This window comes from Pseudophryne corroboree, chromosome 1 (genome assembly GCF_028390025.1).
Source record: "Pseudophryne corroboree isolate aPseCor3 chromosome 1, aPseCor3.hap2, whole genome shotgun sequence".
Classification (NCBI taxonomy): domain Eukaryota; kingdom Metazoa; phylum Chordata; class Amphibia; order Anura; family Myobatrachidae; genus Pseudophryne; species Pseudophryne corroboree.
In genome coordinates, this window is record NC_086444.1 from 340,503,501 (window position 1) to 340,524,640 (window position 21,140).

General features: G+C 43.5%; 1 protein-coding gene across 4 annotated transcripts in view; it reads left to right on the plus strand.

The window, feature by feature from the left end:
- Positions 1-21,140, plus strand: part of SFSWAP (splicing factor SWAP) — a 323,193-nt gene that overhangs the window by 110,968 nt on the left and 191,085 nt on the right. For all 4 annotated transcript variants that reach the window (XM_063964656.1, XM_063964653.1, XM_063964654.1 and 1 more), the window contains 3 exons: positions 1,898-2,123; positions 5,518-5,649; positions 5,807-5,900. In XM_063964656.1, coding sequence (XP_063820726.1) covers positions 1,898-2,123; positions 5,518-5,649; positions 5,807-5,900 — 452 coding nt within the window. The remainder of the gene's footprint in view (positions 1-1,897; positions 2,124-5,517; positions 5,650-5,806; positions 5,901-21,140) is intronic.

The following is a 21,140-nucleotide window of genomic DNA, read 5'->3' on the forward strand; positions in this document are numbered from 1 at the left end:
TTATTATTATTATTATTATTATTATTATTTATAAACCAGACATGAAAACAAAGGGCCTGACTCGTGAGGTAGGTGCCCATACACTTGTGCGATTGCCCCGGCAGGAAAGGCTGAGCTAAATCGCATGCCCCTTGCGACAATGGGTGGAGGGGAGTGTCCAGGAAGTGAGCTCACATTGCATTGTGATAAATCGCATGTGCTTAAAAACCGCATGCGATAGCACATGCGATAAATATTAAGTGCAGCTCACAACATCTTGTGATTGGAGATTCGACCAGCGTGCCCGCGCATCGCATCGGGGGACATATGCGATCGACATGCGATCCATGCAATATATCGCACCGATGCTGTCACAATCACGATTGAACCCGATATCGCCGTAGTGTATGGGCACCTACATTTTAGTTGAGCTGATTCTTGAGTGTGGCTCAGTGTTGAGAGTAAAACGGGGAGATGAATGAAGCAGTGGAGAAGCTGCCCATGGCAAGCAATAAGCTGCTATAATTTTAAAGAAAGCACTTGATAAATGTTACTTCAAATCTGACACACTTTTTTTCACTGGGCACAGGTTTGCCAAGGAGAATATTTAACCCATTTTTACCCCCTTATGAGTCAAATTGCGAAAAAACCCTGCTTAGTGGGTTGCTGCAAATAACTGTCACAGTTTCCAAACCAGCCAATAGGTCGCATGCAGCAGATGCACAGGGAGAGTTCGCTAACTGTCACATTTTCCAGAGCGCATTGTAAGTGGCAGGCGGCCAGGAGGACATTTTTGCCACACTTTTTGCAAATCTACAGAGCAAGACCTTTATTTGGTATATAATGTGGATGTGCCCTGCTCAGCCTACGCTATCATAGATATATCTCTCATAAAAGTCGTACTGCTATTAATACAGGTATATAGATTTGTCTTACTTACACAGTCTGGATTTAACAGTACAGGTACATTTTGGGGCAGATTCAATTAGCCGTGGGATCAAGCTATTCAATTAGTGCCACTTTCCTGTGAGTTAAGCCCCAGAGGGTGCACCAAGCACAGATTATTTTCCTTGCAGCCTCAGGAGCTGCGAGGAAAAATGTGTGCAATGCACCCTTTTACCGAACAGAGAAAGCTATAGATGAAATCTGGCCTTTTTTTTTTTTTTTTTTTTTTCATGGTTCCCTTTTAAAACTTCAGCTTAATATGCAGGCATGGGTTAAGGGAAAAGCACAAAATAGATTATGGAGAAACATGTAGCATCTAACACAGTAGACTGATCTCTCTCTCTCTCTCTCTCTCTCTCTCTCTCTTTTATATATATATATATATATATATATATATATAGTGTATGTATGTGTACAATGTGTGTATGTGTGTGTGTATATATATATATATATATATATGTATATATATATATATATATATGTGTGTGTGTATATATATATATATATCATTACAAACATATGTTTGAAACTTAAAAATTTAAAGATTAAGGGGCAGATGTACTAAGACTAGTAGAGGGATGAAGTGAAGGGAAGTAAAGTACCAGCCAATCAGCTCCTGTCATTTTTCGTGTAACATGGCATTTGGGAGCTGATTGGCTGGTACGTTCTCCACTTTAACACACTCCAAGGCTTAGTACTGTGCATCTCCCCTAAAGCATCAAGAAAAAAATAACTGATCAAAATGAGAAAGTCCTTGAATAAAGTAGGACAATGATCTCCCAAATGAATATCTCAAAGTAAAACCTCTGAAATGTAACACAGGGTATATAAATAATGACCATGTACCCGTGGAGGCATGAAACGTACTTAATGAATATTTACACATGAATTTGGCATTTTCTTAATTCACAACTTTAAGACTGAGATTCTAAATAAAGACGTTTAAGGTATTTTCTTTACCCCCCTTTTACAGCAACTGTGACCTCTACCTTTTACAATTACTACATGTTACCAGATGGGACATACTGTCTTGCACCTCCTCCACCCACAGTGGATGGTAATACTGGCTACAGCTCACTGCCAGCAGGGGAAAGTGCACAATCTGCAAAAGAAATAATAACTGATCCACAACCCAGCATCCCACCGTCTTTAAACAATGGCGATAACGGCAAACTAATACCGGAAACAACAGTAGCAAGGTAAAATGTTGTTGTGTTTTCTGTTTTGTTTTTAAGGTTCAAAGTTTCTTCCCTAGAATTAAAATGTATTCTCCTTACTAAATGGCTATTGTCTTTTCCACGCCATATATTAGGGACCTACTACTACTATTTTATTTCATAACAAGTCATAATTCTATGTTTCATTTACTTAAACCCATAATCTTGTTCCTTTTGAGGTGATTTAAAATCATTCTGCATCTATGATGGTCTATTTTCCCTATCCTAGACTCCTTTTTAGAGAACATTTATTTACATTTTTAGACACTACTTAGACAGGGTTCGGCATGAGTTACCGCCGCACGGGAGGCTGATTGTCAGAATACGGACATCGGCATCACTAGAATACCGGCAGGGGGGCGAGTGCATCGAAGCCCCTGGCGGGCATGGTCTTGCCACAGGTACTGTTCTCCATTTATGGGTGTCGTGGACACCCGTAGACGGGGGAATCGCCTACCTAGTTAGTAATCCGGCGGTGGTATGGTGCCCCCATCAGGATCCCAGCATCGGTATTGTGACAGCCGGGATACCGACAAGCTGTATGCTAACCGCATACCGTTAGACATTCATTATACCTGATATGTAAAGCCACAGCCACTGCATTGGAGCATTTCTTAAACGGATTCAGGCTCGTCGCACACAGCTATAGAAATGTCACAAATCAATTTGATCAGCGTAATCTAGCAGAGTAGTTTTGTTACTCCCAATTAATTAGAGAACTCTTTTGCGCAAAATAAAGTCCTTCTCCCAGGATCTTGGCGTGCAGAGAGAGGCTATTTGCTTCAACTTGTGTAACGGTGTATGAGGACACATCTGTATGTCTTACGTCACATGCAATAAAAAAATAAATTAAAAAAATCACTAAAGCTAAGAAAATGGAGATGGGTACTACTGTGGAATAATTGAAACTGAGAAATAAGATGATCTGGGCCTGCTCTTTTATCACACATGCAGAAAGTTCCAAAAGAACAATAGAGGTTTTCAAATGCAGTAATCTTCACTGGCGGTGTCAGTGTCGCTTGTGTGATAGAAACCCGTGAAAGAAAATCTTAATTTTATGACCTTGAGCATTCCCTTTTTGTTTTAGTGGGTTTATGTTATGTCTCACGCCATCTATAATCCTTTACATTTGAAAGTCTGCTCTTCAGTTAATTATTTTTCTTTGTCCCGCCCCCTATATATGATTTTAATTTCTGTGGCTGTTCCAGAACACATCCATAATAGTTTGTGTGATTAATTCTTCCTTTTCAGCTGGTCTACAAGTCACTGATAATGTCCTCACACACTCAGTGGCTTTATTCAGTAACATGTACAGAGAGCAATCCTTTTGCCATTGTCCCTAATATTTTTCTAAGTTTTTTTTTTTTTAATTAATGCAGATCGTGATTAAAGTACATTATGTTCTTTACACAATTATTCAGCACTGCGGTATTTTAATGCAGTTTATGCAAACAAATGCTTTATTATTCAAGTGTATTGTAGCAAGATAAATCACTTTTTCAGTAATAGCACAAAGTTTCAGTAACCACCCTTTGTTAACCAGCCATCAGTACCATGGAGGCTGTGTCATGTTCTGGCATGGATTAGCTGTCCTTGCGAGCAGTACTCTGTGTTCTCACATTCTTACACCCTGCAGTAAAGACTCAAGGCTAGAACACCCAGCATCACATTTGGTGACTTCCTTAGCTTACATTAAACTGTGTAGGGTGTCAGATTTGGGTCACATAAATTCAGGAATGCCGATCATTCTAAAATATAAGTAATACAATTTAAAGCTGGCTAAGCATGATTTATACTGGCCGATTTCTATCCCTTGTTGCACTGTCCAGTGGTTTGAACGGCCAATATTGTGATTAATGTGAATGCATTTTAAAGATGAATGTTTTTATCTACATTAGCTTAAACTATGTAGATAAGTTATTGGACACCCCAATGCAAGCAAAATGGTGTGCTTCTGTAGCAGACACTTGTTCGTGAAGGTATGAAATGGGTAGATGGGCACTGATTAAATGATCTTCTAACGAAATGGCTTGCCGGAAGGAGCTAACAGAGTTTGAAAAGGAGATTATCGTAGGCTGCTCGATCGGAGGTATGGGTATGAGGAGCATTGCAGATGTTAGGAAGGGTCCTAAATCCACTGTGTCTTTGGTTATTAATGCATGAGAGAAGAACAGTCCTTGCAGGAATTCACCTCACCCTGGAAGACCCGAAACTGCAACCCAGGGACTGGAGATTGCTAACCACGGAGCTGCTAAAGAACAGGGGTCGTCCCATGCATAGGAGTTTTAAATGGCTACTAATGTGCCGGTTTCGACAAAAACACTTCGTAGGGAGGCCCATGTGCTTGGATATTATGTCCGTGCAGCTGCTCATAAACCTCTAATCACTAAAGAAGAATTCAGCTCAGCACTAACGATGTTGTAAAGAGCACAAAAACTGGACAGTGGAACAATGGCAGCAAGTGTTAGGACGACTCACTCTTTACACTTTTCAGATCAGATGGACGTGTTTAGGTTTGGCAGTTGCCAGGAGAATGATGCCAGAGTGTACAGTACCTACAGTAAAGCATGGATGTTGTGACGTTATGCCGTGGGGCTGTTTCAGCTGGTTTGGCATGGGTCCACTAGTTGTAATGCATGTTCACATTAACTCTGAGTAGTATAGAGATGTTCTCGATAATTCTGTGCTCCCTACATTGTGGCAGTTCTTCAGAAATGATATATGTTTTTATCAGGATGACAAAGCCACCTGACTGATATACAAAAAATGCGGTAACCTGGATAGACTGGCCAGCTCAGAGTCCAGGTCTCAACCCCACTGAGAACCTCTGGTACGAATTGGAGCCACGGGTGCGTTCTAGGCCGACTCGACCTTGGTCACTGTACTTAAGGCGGAATGGCAGAGCATACCGCCTGCTGTTGTCCAGGAACTTGTGGACAGTTTGCCAAGAACTGTCTGCAGTAATCACTGTACATGGTGGACCTACAAAGTACTGACATCAATTAAGTCCTGTCCTTTTTGCAGTCCTTGTCCAGTCACTTTTATAGTATAAATGTTTAAATCTAATTTTCACTTGAAAAGTCACTTGTAACAGCTAGTTTGCAGTTTTTCATTTTAAGTTTTATTGTGTGACCTAAGATACTGTAACACCAGGAACCAAATAACACATCAGTAGTGCTTTGGATTAACCATTTCAATGTATGTAGATCCATTTTTTGGGTGAGATGGAATGATAAAATGGAATACACTTTGAATAGAATTACCTTGTTTGAATAATGTTACTTCTGCTTTTTCCATTGTTTCCCGTTCTGTAATTGATGTGGCATTGTTATGCAGTGGTGAAGGAGTTTTGATTTATCTTCTGTTTCTACTTTAGCACACTGGCTCCAGTGGTTGCCATTATTCCTCCTCCTCCTGATATTCAGCCTGTCATTGATAAGCTGGCTCAGTATGTGGCACGAAATGGAATAAAATTTGAAACTAGTGTACAAGCAAAGAATGATACAAGGTTAGTCTCATAACTGTTTTATATTTAATGTATAAATAGTAATCTTTCACTTACTATAACCACAGTATTCGAAGTTTGCTAAACTTATTATCTTTTACTGTTGGTTGTACAGTATGTGTTCTATAACCGTCTCTTTTTTTTTGTTTCTTCCTTGCAGATTTGACTTCCTCCAGCCTTGGCATCAATATAACCCATACTATGAATTTAAAAAGCACTTTTTCATGCAGAAAGAAGGTATTCTTGTTTCTCAGGTATGGACAATGTTTTATTGAAACTCTTGACTGTTAAAAGATACTCCATAGTAGCTCCCTGCTTGTCTTATATTTTTTAGACCTTTACAGGTGCAGAGATGTCTAGCATAAATTCTGCAGCTCTTAAAGCTGCAGGATTGCCCATCTACTGGATGTAGCACTACATTCAGGAGATGGGCAATCCTGCGGCTTTAAGAGCTACAGAATTTGTGTCCTGGAAAATAGATAAATAAATGTTTTCTTTAACCTTGTGATAGAATGTGACCTGTAGATACCCAGGGGACAGTTACGTAACAGTGATCAGTGTACATTCCAACTTCTCCAAGCTACTGTATAATGCATGCCAATACAACAGAGTGTTAGTAGTGCGTAGCTACTAGCTTCAAAACCTGGAAACTCCCTACCCCAAATCCAGTCTACTGAACAATAAGGGAGAGGGGGATTTGATATTGGGGCATGGTTTGTATTTGTCTCTTTTTTTTTTTTTTTATAGACCGAAGCACTGAAAACGAAAGTAAGTTCCAAAAGCAGACTCCCTTAGTTAGCTCTGATTATTTAACAGCAAGGGTGAGGTGATGTACTAAGCCTTGTTTAGTGATAAAGTGGAGATGGATAAAGAATCAATCAATCAATCAATCAATCAATCACTCCACTCTTAACTGCCACGTTACAGGCTGTGTTTTTAAAATGACAGTTGGTAGTTTATATCTCTCCACTTTATCACTCTCCAAGGCTTAGTACACCTGCCGCCAAGTGTGTTTAAACAATAAAATAGTTTTTTTTGTGCCAATTACGTTTCCTAAACCTTTAGAAAATCGTAGCATTGTATATGAAGTTTTGTAGGTAGAAGGGTTATGTTTGTGTTTTTTGACTTCAGATAAGCGAGTACAGTAAAATTAAATTGCTGTTGGGCTTTCAGAATGTAGTGTGTCTATTTATTTTACCTGGCTAAAATGCATGATGAAGGTCACCTTTAAAATAAGATGGTTGCAGATATGGTTGAATACGTTTGGCATTTTACTAAGATGTTATTCCAGCAACGTAGCTGGCTTTATCTCTTTTTGAGGCATTTTTTTTTTTTTTGTAGCCTTGCCCTTCATATGAAAGTCGGACTGCTTTTTATTTGAGAATTTTGGAATTAGCAATCACTGTACAATGCAATTTGATAGATGAAAATTACCATCACTGAGGTTGTGTGAAATCAGCATGTTTCACTTTTTACGTTGGCTATGCTTGATGGAATTTTATGCAACAGATCATTTAGTTTTAATTTCCAGAATTGATATTTATTTAAATTGGCTATATAAAGGAAGACCTTTACCAACCCCTCCAATTCTTTATTGCGCTATATAGGCCACACTATTTTATATCTCCAATTTGTATATTTTAACCCATTGTGCATTGCAAATGGAAACATCACTTTAAAGGAAAATAGATTGGACACCAGTTATTTTATACAAACATATGATTACTGCATGTAGCGGTGGTGTAAGGCTTTCATGTGCTCTAGAATGTATTGACTCTCCACATGGGAGACAATATACCAATTCATGAAATAAATGAAAAAACAAGTTTTAATTAAGGAGGGCAACCGTAAAATGAGAGGAAATAATGAAAGTGAGCACAGCTGGCAGAAGGACATGACAGTATGTGCACCCCAGACTGCATCCAAGCAGTGATAACTATTCATAGGTTGTTTTACTTATTCTATGGCTCTCCAGATAAATCTCAAGCTGCTACGGGCACATTATTAGGATGATAGGATCAGAGTGGAGCAGCTCCAACGAACTGGTTTGGAATTCCAACTTTGGGAACCAGACGCCTGTAACGGACTGATTTTTAACACTATTTGCTCCAATATTGGTATAAGTTAATAATTGCAGGATTATACAGTTTCATTTAGATCTAGAAAAAAAAAGTCTAGATGTTTTAATGGAGTACAGTGTTTATCTATGGCTGTCAGAAATATTCCTTTTTTATGATCAAAAATCAGTTGCTTAGTGGTTGTTGCTATATTTCTTCCCATAATGCCTACATGACCTTTTTATCTGGATGGCTAAAAATAAAGCTTGTCAACAATGTATGTTGTAAGAAGGTTGTCACATGTTAATAATTTAACATATGTTTTAATTCAGTGATCGACAAATACCAGTCGCCATGGTGACCAAGATTTTAGACTTGGCGACTGGATATTATGTAGATATGCATCTTCTACATAGTCATTGCTCCAAGTCTTAGGTATTGGTATCTCTCTCTCTCCCAACAAGGGAAATCACAGCTGACCTAGCAGCCATTGCTGCATAATCCTGCAACCTAACATCAATAGTGAGTCAGAACTGACACAGTTCCTTGTGGATACAGCTCCTAACCAGAGGTGAACCACCTGTCACGGGCCTAAACGCCATCACAGCAACCAGTCATTGGCGTGATCATGCTTGTTCTACACATACTCTGGACAGTGTTGCCCTCTAGAAAGCTCAAATTTTCATCCCTATTTTCACATTCACATAATTTTTTTTTTCCTGCAAATGCATTATTTATTTCTTCATATAAAGTTACCAGTTATTGTTTGATCTTTATTTTTCTTAAAGATCCACTTTATCTAGAATTCAAATAAATAAACTGAGTTACAGTATCTCAGTGGGTGGTATGTGATTAGTGATAATGTCGATTTATCTTTACAGGAATGAAAGCTATACCTTAAACACACCTTAAACCTTTAGCCGCTGTGGCCGCTATACTTAATTCATACTACGCACCTTTTACGCTATTAGCGTAAAAGGATTCCGTAGTGTACGGACTTTGCGTACACACGCCGCGCTGACGGTACAAAGTACTCGCAGCGCATACACACCCAGAGATACACTTTAAACCTTCTACAGCAATACTATGCAATAATAGTACACTTTAAACCTTAGCAGGGCAATGAGCACACAACACCAATTGTGAGTTTACCGCTGGGTTCCGACACCACAGTGGATTATTTCTGAAAGGGGGTTTACAATACAAATTATACGCTACAATACAAGACAATATATATAACAGAATAACAGCTACAGTCAATGTACATACGTGAGAATATTCGCGTGCGCTTCCTGGTCCAGTCCTCCGTAATCAAATGGATAACGTTGTGAGTCTTGTGTCTGGTCGGCCTGCAGCAGGCTTTATTTATACAAGTCTTCCAAAAGCAATACAATGGATACTGTAACCCCTTTGTTCATTGGACACAGGGATGCACTTTTACAGTACAGGAGAGGTCATAGGTTAATTTGAAAAGGTAGGCGATGTCTTTCTCAACTGCTCTTGTGGGTGGTCTCCTCTGGATTCCCGCCGCATACATAATATACAGTAAATACAGTTTATATCTATATTCTGCTTCTGCACATAACTATCCGCAGGAACATGCGATCTTCCGCAGACCAACACCGGAATGTTTCCCTTAAAATACCCTACAGCTGGATACCAAATACCACCTTATAACCTTAGTCTGTCCCCTCCTATCATGTAAAGGCGAATCCCCTTGTTCTGCAACCATTTAAACAGCTATAACTTTCTGATGTGGTGCAAGGAGACTATGTGTACATTGTGCACTATTTGGATTAAATATGTAATGTGTTCTGATGGCCCTCCATGCGTACACAAACTCTGCCGTAAATACCCATACCACGCGCCGATGCGCAGGACCGCGGGAGCGACCATACGCAAAGTGCGTACATGTGCACGCACCGCAGAACAAGTGCACGTGCAGTGGGCATGTGTGTGCAGTTTGTACGTGATGTGTGTTCTGTAATATTTTTCGACTTTGACAGTCCACCCTATGGCAGTTACCAATAACTGCCACTATCTAATCACTAAACAGAAAAATATCAATACAATATCTACAGACGATTGGATGGTCGGAGGAGAGTTGTAGGTGGGAAATGTATGACCTAGTGGGATAGTAAAAATCATGTATGTATGAATCCATGTCTGAGGGGCATGTATCACCGTGCCGTATATGTTTTAGATAAGCTTCGAGGTATTGCGAAGTGTACATTAAATCCTTCTTATCCCGTATCAAGGGTCTGTAAGTGGGCTGACAAACACTACCGAGCTCTTTTCGGCTTCTTGTTCCAACAAATGGGGTGCACATTTAGTTGATGATACATGGAGTGGGAACATATGTGAGTGCTAGTATATGTGGATATCACCTGTCGACTATGTGTGTCATTAACTGAAGGTTGTAGAGATGAAGATAAGACACATATCTAAAATACATTCACATAACATTTTCATAAACATTCTTGGGTAGGGCTGTTGTCTTTTCCGGATGGGTGTATCTGGGCAGAGGGGGAGACAAAGGAAAAACGGGTGAAAGAAACAGGCCATGGAATTCATTTGCAATCCTTATCATAACACTGTCTCTATGGATGGGTCGTAAATTAAATCTGTTGCTGTAACAATGCCCTCGCTCCTTAAACTCATCAAATTTGTGCCGTGCTTGCGCCGCGTTAGAATTCGAACACACCTAAATATCAAGCCATTAATTATGACGACTCCCAGGATACAAAGGAGAAACTTCCCTACACTCATAATAACATTTTGAGCCCACTCTCTCCTAATCCTGAGAACCAACTTCGTGGGTTCAACTATGAGACCCAGCCGGTCAGCTCATTACCCACAGCAGTCAGGGTAAGGTTGTGTCTCCTCCGGAACTCCCACTTCAACTGCAAGATATCATCCATCTTTCGATCGATAATCTCGGTTGGGTCATCAGTGCTGTTTGTAATATACGTACAGCACTTCACACCATATTGAGTTGCCAAAGTGGCACAGTACCCACCCGTGACGGCTGTGATATAATTTAGGACCATCCTGTGCTGGATCAGTTCCGTCTTGTAAGCTTGTAACTCCCTTCCCGTATACCTGAAGGTGTCGTCATACATCTCAGTGATATTATGTATCAAGTTCGCTAGCGCATGGATATACCTATAATTTATAATTCCTCTGGCAGTACGGGTGATGTCTAATGCGAGAAGGAATTGAATCCCGGTGGATTTGTGGAACAAATCAGAGGCTGCGTGCTCTGTCCTATCTATGAGGTGTCTCTTGACGATGTGTTCATAGTGAGTATGAGTATAAGGAGCCTGAGCACTGCGGTAAACATCTTTCATCTTATCATGGGTTATGGTCATGACCTCTGGCAACACTCTTCCAACAAAACACAATCCCTCTGAGTTCGGGGCAAGCCACTTATACGCCTTCCTCCCACATATGAAATAGGCATCATCGGGGAGAACATAGGGGACAGAATATGACATTACCATATTACAAACTTTCCAAGTGAAAAACCCATTCCCTAGTTCTCCCATCTGCTCAGTACAAGTATCAGGCTGGATGATATGAGCACAGTACCCTGGTGATACTTCTCCAACCCACATGGTCTTGCTTCCTCGAGTATACCTATACTGAAAATACCTTCCACTGTTGGCTATTTGGCGTACAAGTTCAGAGTCTATGGGTATCCTATCAGCTCTGTGCGAAAAGGCCATTGTCTGGTTATTCCACGTCACTTCCCAATTTCCCGGGTTTTCGGTAATTGGAAATATTGAAACATAATAAGGATCTATCTACATGATACTGGTGGAGCTTCAAACTAGGGGGCCTAGAAATATTGAATTTCTTGTCCACCGGTCTCCCACCCCGTAATTCGAGTACCTCATCTATTGCTAAAGGGTACGGTACTAATCCTGACTTGCTCTGACCTTGAGGTACTTGTGAGCACACCCAGCATTCTGTCTGGTTTAAGACCTTACACACTAGTGAGTGGTAATCACTCAATGGATGACGGTCCATGTTGATATTAAGGCTGGACTGACATCTCTGGATGCACCCATCCTCGACTATGTTCTCACAATTCCTACAAATGCAATTTTCCTCAGCCAATAACCCTTCACAGTGCCTCCGAGCTCCCTGGCTACCAGATCGCTTTCTGATACTCGCGTTTGCTCGAGTGATGTGTTGCTCTTGAGATTCTACAAATCCATCCCCGCCATCAGAACCCATTCCAGATCCTTTCTCGACCTCTCTGGGACCCTCACCGAAACAGACTGTCCTGGTCAACAACAGGATTAACAGGAAAACCCGGAACGCAGTCTCTTGGGGTAAGTCCATCTTGTTAAGGGAAGAGAAGGGAAACAAGAAGGGGGGAAAGAGAAGGAGAGAAGAAGGGTAGTGGGGGATGGAGAAAAATAAATAAAACTGGTGCGACAACCGCCTCTGGTCTTGTTGTTCTCCGCGCTCAGGTGCCGTCTCAACAGTACTGCCTCTCAACCTTCCCGGAACAGACACTCCAGTGATACGATGTTCTCTACACTCTGCTCTTTGTCACGGGTTCTGTCTGGGTCAGCGACCTTTCTGTAGGGAACATAAATCTTGCATTTCAATGTGTTTAACTGTTGTGTATTTTCAGTTGTGTGAAGTGAACCATCTTTGGAAAGTGAAAAGAGAGGGGAAATAATAAAAAGAAAATTTGTCAGATTTGCGTTCACCATCAGGCTGTCACACCATCATGTATATCGGTATCTATGCACAGTCTCCCTTCACCAGTATTCCCATTCTCCACCCTTTGTGCATGGCCAGGCACACTGATACTGGTGTCCCTATGCTGGTGAGATATACTGGGTTTGGGCAGAACTCTGAAAAGACCAAGTAGGCATGTGACGTTTGAACTGTAATCCTGTCAGTGAACATAAGAAATGAAGAGGAAACTTTGAAGAAAAATCACAGAGTTTAGTAACAGGTAAGTTTGTAGATTTTACAAAGTTTGACATCTGGATTGGGCACTACGGGGAATGATTCCCTAATCGGTCTGTTCCCCTTAAAAAAAATTCTATGTGTGTTATATCTCTACTGGGATTATCCCAGCCATCAATCCAGTGTCTTGTCCATTCTAAGTTCATAGGGAACCCGGTATCTTTGAGATAATTTCCTCTACCTGTGATGGACATGCATCTAAAACAGTGAAATGCAACATTAGTCTTCTTGGGTATCTAACATATTTTCTCTATCGTCCTAAGTGGATGCTGGGGTTCCTGAAAGGACCATGGGGAATAGCGGCTCCGCAGGAGACAGGGCACAAAAGTAAAGCTTTTACAGGTCAGGTGGTGTGTACTGGCTCCTCCCCCTATGACCCTCCTCCAGACTCCAGTTAGATTTTTGTGCCCGGCCGAGAAGGGTGCAATTCTAGGTGGCTCTCATAAAGAGCTGCTTAGAGAGTTTAGCTTAGGTTTTTTATTTTACAGTGATTCCTGCTGGCAACAGGATCACTGCAACGAGGGACAGAGGGGAGAAGAAGTGAACTCACCTGCGTGCAGGATGGATTGGCTTCTTGGCTACTGGACATGAAGCTCCAGAGGGACGATCACAGGTACAGCCTGGATGGTCACCGGAGCCACGCCGCCGGCCCCCTCACAGATGCTGAAGCAAGAAGAGGTCCAGAATCGGCGGCTGAAGACTCCTGCAGTCTTCTTAAGGTAGCGCACAGCACTGCAGCTGTGCGCCATTTTCCTCTCAGCACACTTCACACGGCAGTCACTGAGGGTGCAGGGCGCTGGGGGGGGGCGCCCTGGGAGGCAAATGAAAACCTTTAAAAAGGCTAAAAATACCTCGCATATAGCCCCAGAGGCTATATGGAGATATTTACCCCTGCCTAAATGTACTAAATAGCGGGAGACGAGCCCGCCGAAAAAGGGGCGGGGCCTATCTCCTCAGCACACGGCGCCATTTTCTGTCACAGCTCCGCTGGTCAGGAAGGCTCCCAGGTCTCTCCCCTGCACTGCACTACAGAAACAGGGTATAACAGAGAGGGGGGGCAGAATAAATGGCAATATATTAATATAAAAGCAGCTATAAGGGAGCACTTAATCATAAGGCTATCCCTGTCATATATAGCGCTTTTTGGTGTGTGCTGGCAGACTCTCCCTCTGTCTCCCCAAAGGGCTAGTGGGTCCTGTCTTCGTATAGAGCATTCCCTGTGTGTCTGCTGTGTGTCGGTACGTGTGTGTCGACATGTATGAGGACGTTATTGGTGTGGAGGCGGAGCAATTGCCAAATATGAGGATGTCACCTCCTAGGGGGTCGACACCAGAATGGATGCCTTTATTTGTGGAATTACGGGATAGCGTCAACTCGCTTAAGCAGTCGTTTGCCGACATGAGGCGGCCGGACACTCAATTAGTGTCTGTCCAGGCGCCTCAAACACCGTCAGGGGCTGTAAAACGTCCCTTGCCTCAGTCGGTCGACACAGACCCAGACACAGGCACTGATTCCGGTGGTGAAGGTGACGAATCAACCGTATTTTCCAGTAGGGCCACACGTTATATGATTTTGGCAATAAAGGAGATGTTACATTTAGCTGATACTACAGGTACCACTAAACAGGGTATTATGTGGGGTGTGAAAAAACTACCAGTAGTTTTTACCGAATCAGAAGAATTAAATGACGTGTGTGATGAAGCGTGGGGTGCCCCGATAAAAAACTGCTAATTTCAAAGAAGTTATTGGCTTTATACCCTTTCCCGCCAGAGGTTAGGGAGCGCTGGGAAACACCTCCTAGGGTGGACAAAGCGCTAACACGCTTATCAAAACAAGTGGCGTTACCCTCTCCTGAGACGGACGCACTTAAAGATCCATCAGATAGGAGGATGGAAAATATCCAAAAAGGTATATACACACATGCAGGTGTTATACTACGACCAGCTATTGCGACTGCCTGGATGTGCAGTGCTGGGGTAGTTTGGTCAGAGTCCCTGATCAAAAATATTGATACCCTGGACAGGGACAATATTTTACTGTCGTTAGAACAAATAAAGGATGCATTTCTTTATATGCGTGATGCACAGAGAGATATCTGCACACTGGCATCACGGGTAAGTGCTATGTCCATTTCGGCCAGAAGAGCTTTATGGACACGACAGTGGACAGGCGATGCGTAGAGGAGTTATTTGAGGTCGGTCTATCGGATTTGGTGGCCACGGCTACGGCCGGGAAATCCACCTTTCTACCTCAAGTCACTCCCCAACAGAAAAAGGCACCGACCTTTCAACCGCAGCCCTTTCGTTCCTTTAAAAATAAGAGAGCAAAGGGCTATTCATATCTGCCACGAGGCAGAGGACGAGGGAAGAGACAGCAACAGGCAGCTCCTTCCCAGGAACAGAAGCCCTCCCCGGCTTCTACAAAAGCCTCAGCATGACGCTGGGGCTTCGCAAGCGGACTCGGGGGCGGTAGGCGGTCGTCTCAAAAATTACAGCGCGCAGTGGGCTCACTCGCAGGTAAATCCCTGGATCCTGCAGATAATATCTCAGGGGTACAGGTTGAAATTAGAGACAGAGCCACCTCGCCGTTTCCTGAAGTCTGCTTTACCAACGTCCCCCTCAGAAAGGGAGACGGTTTTGGAAGCCATTCACAAGCTGTATTCTCAGCAGGTGATAGTCAAGGTACCTCTTCTACAACAAGGGAAGGGGTATTATTCCACTCTATTTGTGGTACCGAAGCCGGATGGCTCGGTAAGGCCTATTCTAAATCTGAAGTCCTTGAACCTATACATAAAGAAGTTCAAGTTCAAGATGGAGTCACTCAGAGCAGTGATAGCGAACCTGGAAGAAGGGGACTTTATGGTATCCTTGGACATCAAGGATGCGTATCTCCACGTTCCAATTACCCCTCACACCAGGGGTACCTCAGGTTCGTTGTACAAAACTGTCACTATCAGTTTCAGACGCTGCCGTTTGGTTTGTCCACGGCACCTCGGGTCTTTACAAAGGTAATGGCCGAGATAATATTTCTTCTTCGAAGAAAAGGCGTATTAATTATCCCATACTTGGACGATCTCCTAATAAGGGCAAGGTCCAGAGAACAGCTAGAGATGGGTTTAGCACTATCTCAAGAGGTGCTAAAGCAGCACGGATGGATTCTGAATATTCCAAAATCCCAATTAATGCCGACAACTCGTCTGCTGTTCCTGGGGATGATTCTGGACACAGTTCAGAAAAAGGTTTTTCTTCCCGAAGAAAAAGCCAAGGAGTTATCTGACCTGGTCAGGAACCTCCTAAAACCAGGAAAGGTGTCTGTACATCAATGCACAAGAGTCCTGGGAAAAAATGGTAGCTTCTTACGAAGCAATCCCTTTCGGCAGATTCCATGCAAAGGGATCTGTTGGACAAATGGTCAGGGTCGCATCTTCAGATGCACCTGCGGATAACCCTGTCGCCGAGGACAAGGGTATCCCTTCTGTGGTGGTTGCAGGAGGCTCATCTATTGGAGGGCCGCAGATTCGGCATACAGGATTGGATCCTGGTGACCACGGATGCCAGCCTGAGAGGCTGGGGAGCAGTCACACAGGGAAGAAATTTCCAGGGAGTGTGGTCGAGCCTGAAAAAGTCTCTTCACATAAGCATTCTGGAACTAAGAGCAATCTACAATGCTCTAAGCCAGGCGGAACCTCTGCTTCAAGGAAGACCGGTGTTGATCCAGTCGGACAACATCACGGCAGTCGCCCATGTAAACAGACAGGGCGGCACAAGAAGCAGGAGGGCAATGGCAGAAGCTGCCAGGATCCTTCGCTGGGCGGAGAATCACGTGATAGCACTGTCAGCAGTATTCATCCCGGGCGTGGACAACTGGGAAGCAGACTTCCTCAGCAGACACGACCTTCACCCGGGAGAGTGGGGACTTCATCCAGAAGTTTTCCACATGCTATTAAACCGTTGGGTAAAACCAATGGTGGACATGATGGCGTCTCGCCTCAACAAAACACTGGACAGGTATTGCGCCAGGTCAAGAGATCCGCAGGCAATAGCTGTGGACGCGCTGGTAACACCTTGGGTGTACCAGTCGGTATATGTGTTTCCTCCTCTGCCTCTCATACCAAAGGTATTGAGGATTATACGGCAAAGAGGAGTAAGACTAGTGGCTCCGGATTGGCCAAGAAGGACTTGGTACCCGGAACTTCAAGAGATGGTCACGGACGATCCGTGGCCTCTACTTCTGAGAAGGGACCTGCTTCAGCAGGGTCCTTGTCTTTTTCAAGACTTACCGCGGCTGCGTTTGACGGCATGGCGTTGAATGCCAGATCCTAAAAGGAAAAGGCATTCCAGAAGAAGTCATTCCTACCTTGATAAAGGCAAGGAAGGAAGTCACCGCGAAGCATTATCGCCGTATTTGGCGAAAATATGTTGCGTGGTGCGAGCAGCGGAGTGCTCCGATGGAGGAATTTCAACTGGGTCGTTTTCCTACATTTCCTGCAATCAGGATTGTCTATGGGTCTCAAATTGGGATCTATTAAGGTTCAAATTTCGGCCCTATCAATATTCTTCCACAAAGAATTGGCCTCAGTCCCTGAGGTCCAGATTTTTATCAAAGGAGTACTGCATATACAGCCTCCTGTGGTGCCTAAGGTGGCACCGTGGGATCTAAATGTAGTTTTAGATTTCCTCAAATCCAATTGGTTTGAACCACTAAAGAATGTGGATTTGAAATATCTCACATGGAAAGTGACTATGTTACTGGCCCTGGCTTCGGCCGGGAGAGTATCTGAACTGGCGGCTTTGTCTTATAAAAGCCCTTATTTAATTTTCCATTCGACATAGGGCAGAGCTGCGGACGCGTCCGCATTTTCTCCCTAAGGTGGTATCAGCGTTTCACCTGAACCAGCCTATTGTAGTGCCTGCGGCTACAGACGACTTGAAGGACTCCAAGTTGTTGGACGTTGTCAGAGCCTTAAAAATATACATTTAAAGGACGGCTGGAGTCAGAAAATCTGACTCGCTGTTTATACTGTATGCACCCAACAAGTTGGGTGCACCTGCTTCTAAGCAGTCGATTGCTCGTTGGATTTGTAACAAAATTCAACTTGTACATTCTGTGGCAGGCCTGCCACAGCCTAAATCTGTTAAGGCCCATTCCGCAAGGAAGGTGGGCTCATCTTGGGCGGCTGCCCGAGGGGTCTCGGCATTACAACTCTGCCGAGCAGCTACGTGGTCAGGGGAGAACACGTTTGTAAATTTTTACAAATTTGATACCCTGGCAAAGGAGGACCTGGAGTTCTCTCATTCGGTGCTGCAGAGTCATCCGCACTCTCCCGCCCGTTTGGGAGCTTTGGTATAATCCCCATGGTCCTTTCAGGAACCCCAGCATCCACTTAGGACGATAGAGAAAATAAGAATTTACTTACCGATAATTCTATTTCTCGGAGTCCGTAGTGGATGCTGGGCGCCCATCCCAAGTGCGGATTATCTGCAATACTTGTACATAGTTATTGTTAACTAATTCGGGTTATTGTTTAGGAAGCCATCTTTCAGAGGCTCCTCTGTTATCATACTGTTAACTGGGTTTAGATCACAAGTTGTACGGTGTGATTGGTGTGGCTGGTATGAGTCTTACCCGGGATTCAAAATCCTCCCTTATTGTGTACGCTCGTCCGGGCACAGTACCTAACTGGAGTCTGGAGGAGGGTCATAGGGGGAGGAGCCAGTACACACCACCTGACCTGTAAAAGCTTTACTTTTGTGCCCTGTCTCCTGCGGAGCCGCTATTCCCCATGGTCCTTTCAGGAACCCCAGCATCCACTACGGACTCCGAGAAATAGAATTATCGGTAAGTAAATTCTTATTTTGTGCTTCCTGGGTGGGAGCACTCAATATGTTTACCATCTCTAACAAAACTCCTGTTAAGTTACTTAGAGGTCACTTCTGCTAGAGAGAGAAGCATAAGTTTAGAGGCCTCCTCCTAACCCCAGTAAGTTCTGTCAAAAGGGTAAAGTTGCATTTATTCTGTTCTTCCCATTAACGGAATCTGTGTTTTTCTATACTGTATCGTGATTCCTTACTATATGTCCCTTGATCCCGTCTATGTGTTTAATAACGTGGCTTGTTTTTTCTCTGTCTAGGGGTCTATATTGACTATGTGTTCTACTATACCTACAATCTCTGGCAAAATGCCCTTCCTTCCTACAAATGTAGCATGTTCTCGGTCTTTTCCAAACAGCAGGGGTCTAGGGTTTAGGCTGATGAGAGTTTGGTGTAAGAGCCTGTATACTTTCAATCCTCAGCCTCTCCTCCTGTTTTCTACGCCTAACAATATTTTTGTGGGGTACAATTGCGCACTCTCTAAGGCAAGCTACTGTGACCCCTCTCCAATTAGGCAAAGATGTTTGTACTCTGTCCCTTACTGTCTTATCGAGTCCGTCCATTAGCACAGAGACAGCCACCTCCCTGTAATTCGTATCGTTCCCTGTATCCGATACCCCCATGTATCTATCCAGTATTTTCAGGGCCCGATGGAAATATTCAGATGTCATTTCATTTTCCTTCTGTTTTATGGAGAAAATTCTTCTCCACTTAACAGTTGTGGGGAAATACAACTCTAGTTGCCTGTTAATTTGCTCTAAGTTCTCCTGATTGTGTTTGTCAGTCATAAGACTATCCGACTCTAATCTACAATCAGTGATACATTTTTGGGTGTCAATATTAGGGGATAGGCACGCTTTCAAAAGTATCTGCCAGTGTTTGTTTGTCGGTTCATACGCATTACCCAGATCTCTGATATATTTCTGACGTCTAGCTAAATCCTTCCGAGGGTCGGGGAATTCTGAAATGATTGATCGCAGCTCATCTCTGGGCCACGGGCAATACATTGCATTATTCCTGGTGAGGACTACTCCCTGACTATCGGTTCCCCCATTGGGAGTTACTGTTCCCAAGACAGGGTGTAATTCTACCATTCCGTTCCTGATTTGTTTACTGTGAGGTGTTGTTGTCTCTGTGCAATGAGCTGTCTCACACTTACCGGTAGCTGTGACCTCACCAGTTCTTTCATTGGGGAATATTGTTACTGCACTACCTGGTTGGACAGACCCCACCTGATTGTCCTGCAAAGTGACTGCTTGAAAGAGAGCTGCGATTTGGCTGGATCCTTCATATTCCTGTGACCTATAACCTGGAAAAGACTTCAAAACAGGATACATCTTGCAAAAATTAGGGTTAATACATTGTTTTTGCATACTACGGATATATCATTGACTGTAGCCATCTCTTCCCCTTCGACCTGTGTCGACACTGGTGTATTTGTGTTCTCATTCCCGCTAGGTTTTGAACCTGCTTTGCAAATTTGTTCTCTTTGCATATCCCCCTCCTGTTGCCATAATTTTAAACAATCATTATGTCTAATCCTTTGTTTTCTGGATTTTTTTGAAGACATATTTTACTGCTTACATTCTGCAGTACCTCTGGTTCAAAGCTGCCCACCTTAGGGAATGGTTCCTTATCTTTATCAGTCACACATTCCCATTCAGACAAAAAGTCTTCAATACTTTTTGCTTTTCTCTATCGTCCTAAGTGGATGCTGGGGTTCCTGAAAGGACCATGGGGAATAGCGGCTCCGCAGGAGACAGGGCACAAAAAAGTAAAGCTTTACTAGGTCAGGTGGTGTGCACTGGCTCCTCCCCCCATGACCCCCCTCCAGACTTCAGTTAGATTTTGTGCCCGAACGAGAAGGGTGCAATCTAGGTGGCTCTCCTAAAGAGCTGCTTAGAGAAAGTTTAGTTTAGGTTTTTTTTTCTTTACAGTGAGTCCTGCTGGCAACAGGATCACTGCAACGTGGGACTTAGGGGGAAAGTAGTAAACTCACCTGCATGCAGAGTGGATTTGCTGCTTGGCTACTGGACACCATTAGCTCCAGAGGGATCGAACACAGGCCCAGCCGTGGAGTCCGGTCCCGGAGCCGCGCCGCCGACCCCCTTGCAGATGCTGAAGCGTGAAGAGGTCCGGAAACCGGCGGCTGAAGACTCCTCAGTCTTCATAAGGTAGCGCACAGCACTGCAGCTGTGCGCCATTTTCCTCTCAGCACACTTCACTGGGCAGTCACTGAGGGTGCAGAGCGCTGGGGGGGGGCGCTCTGAGAGGCAAATATAAACCTTATACAAGGCTAAAAATACCTCACATATAGCCCATAGGGGCTATATGGAGATATTTAACCCCTGCCTGACTGGAAAAATAGCGGGAGAAGAACCCGCCGAAAAAGGGGCGGGGCCTATCTCCTCAGCACACGGCGCCATTTTCTGTCACAGCTCCGCTGGTCAGAACGGCTCCCAGGTCTCTCCCCTGCACTGCACTACAGAAACAGGGTAAAACAGAGAGGGGGGGCACATTAATGGCTATATATATATATATATTAAAGCAGCTATAAGGGAGCACTTAATATAAG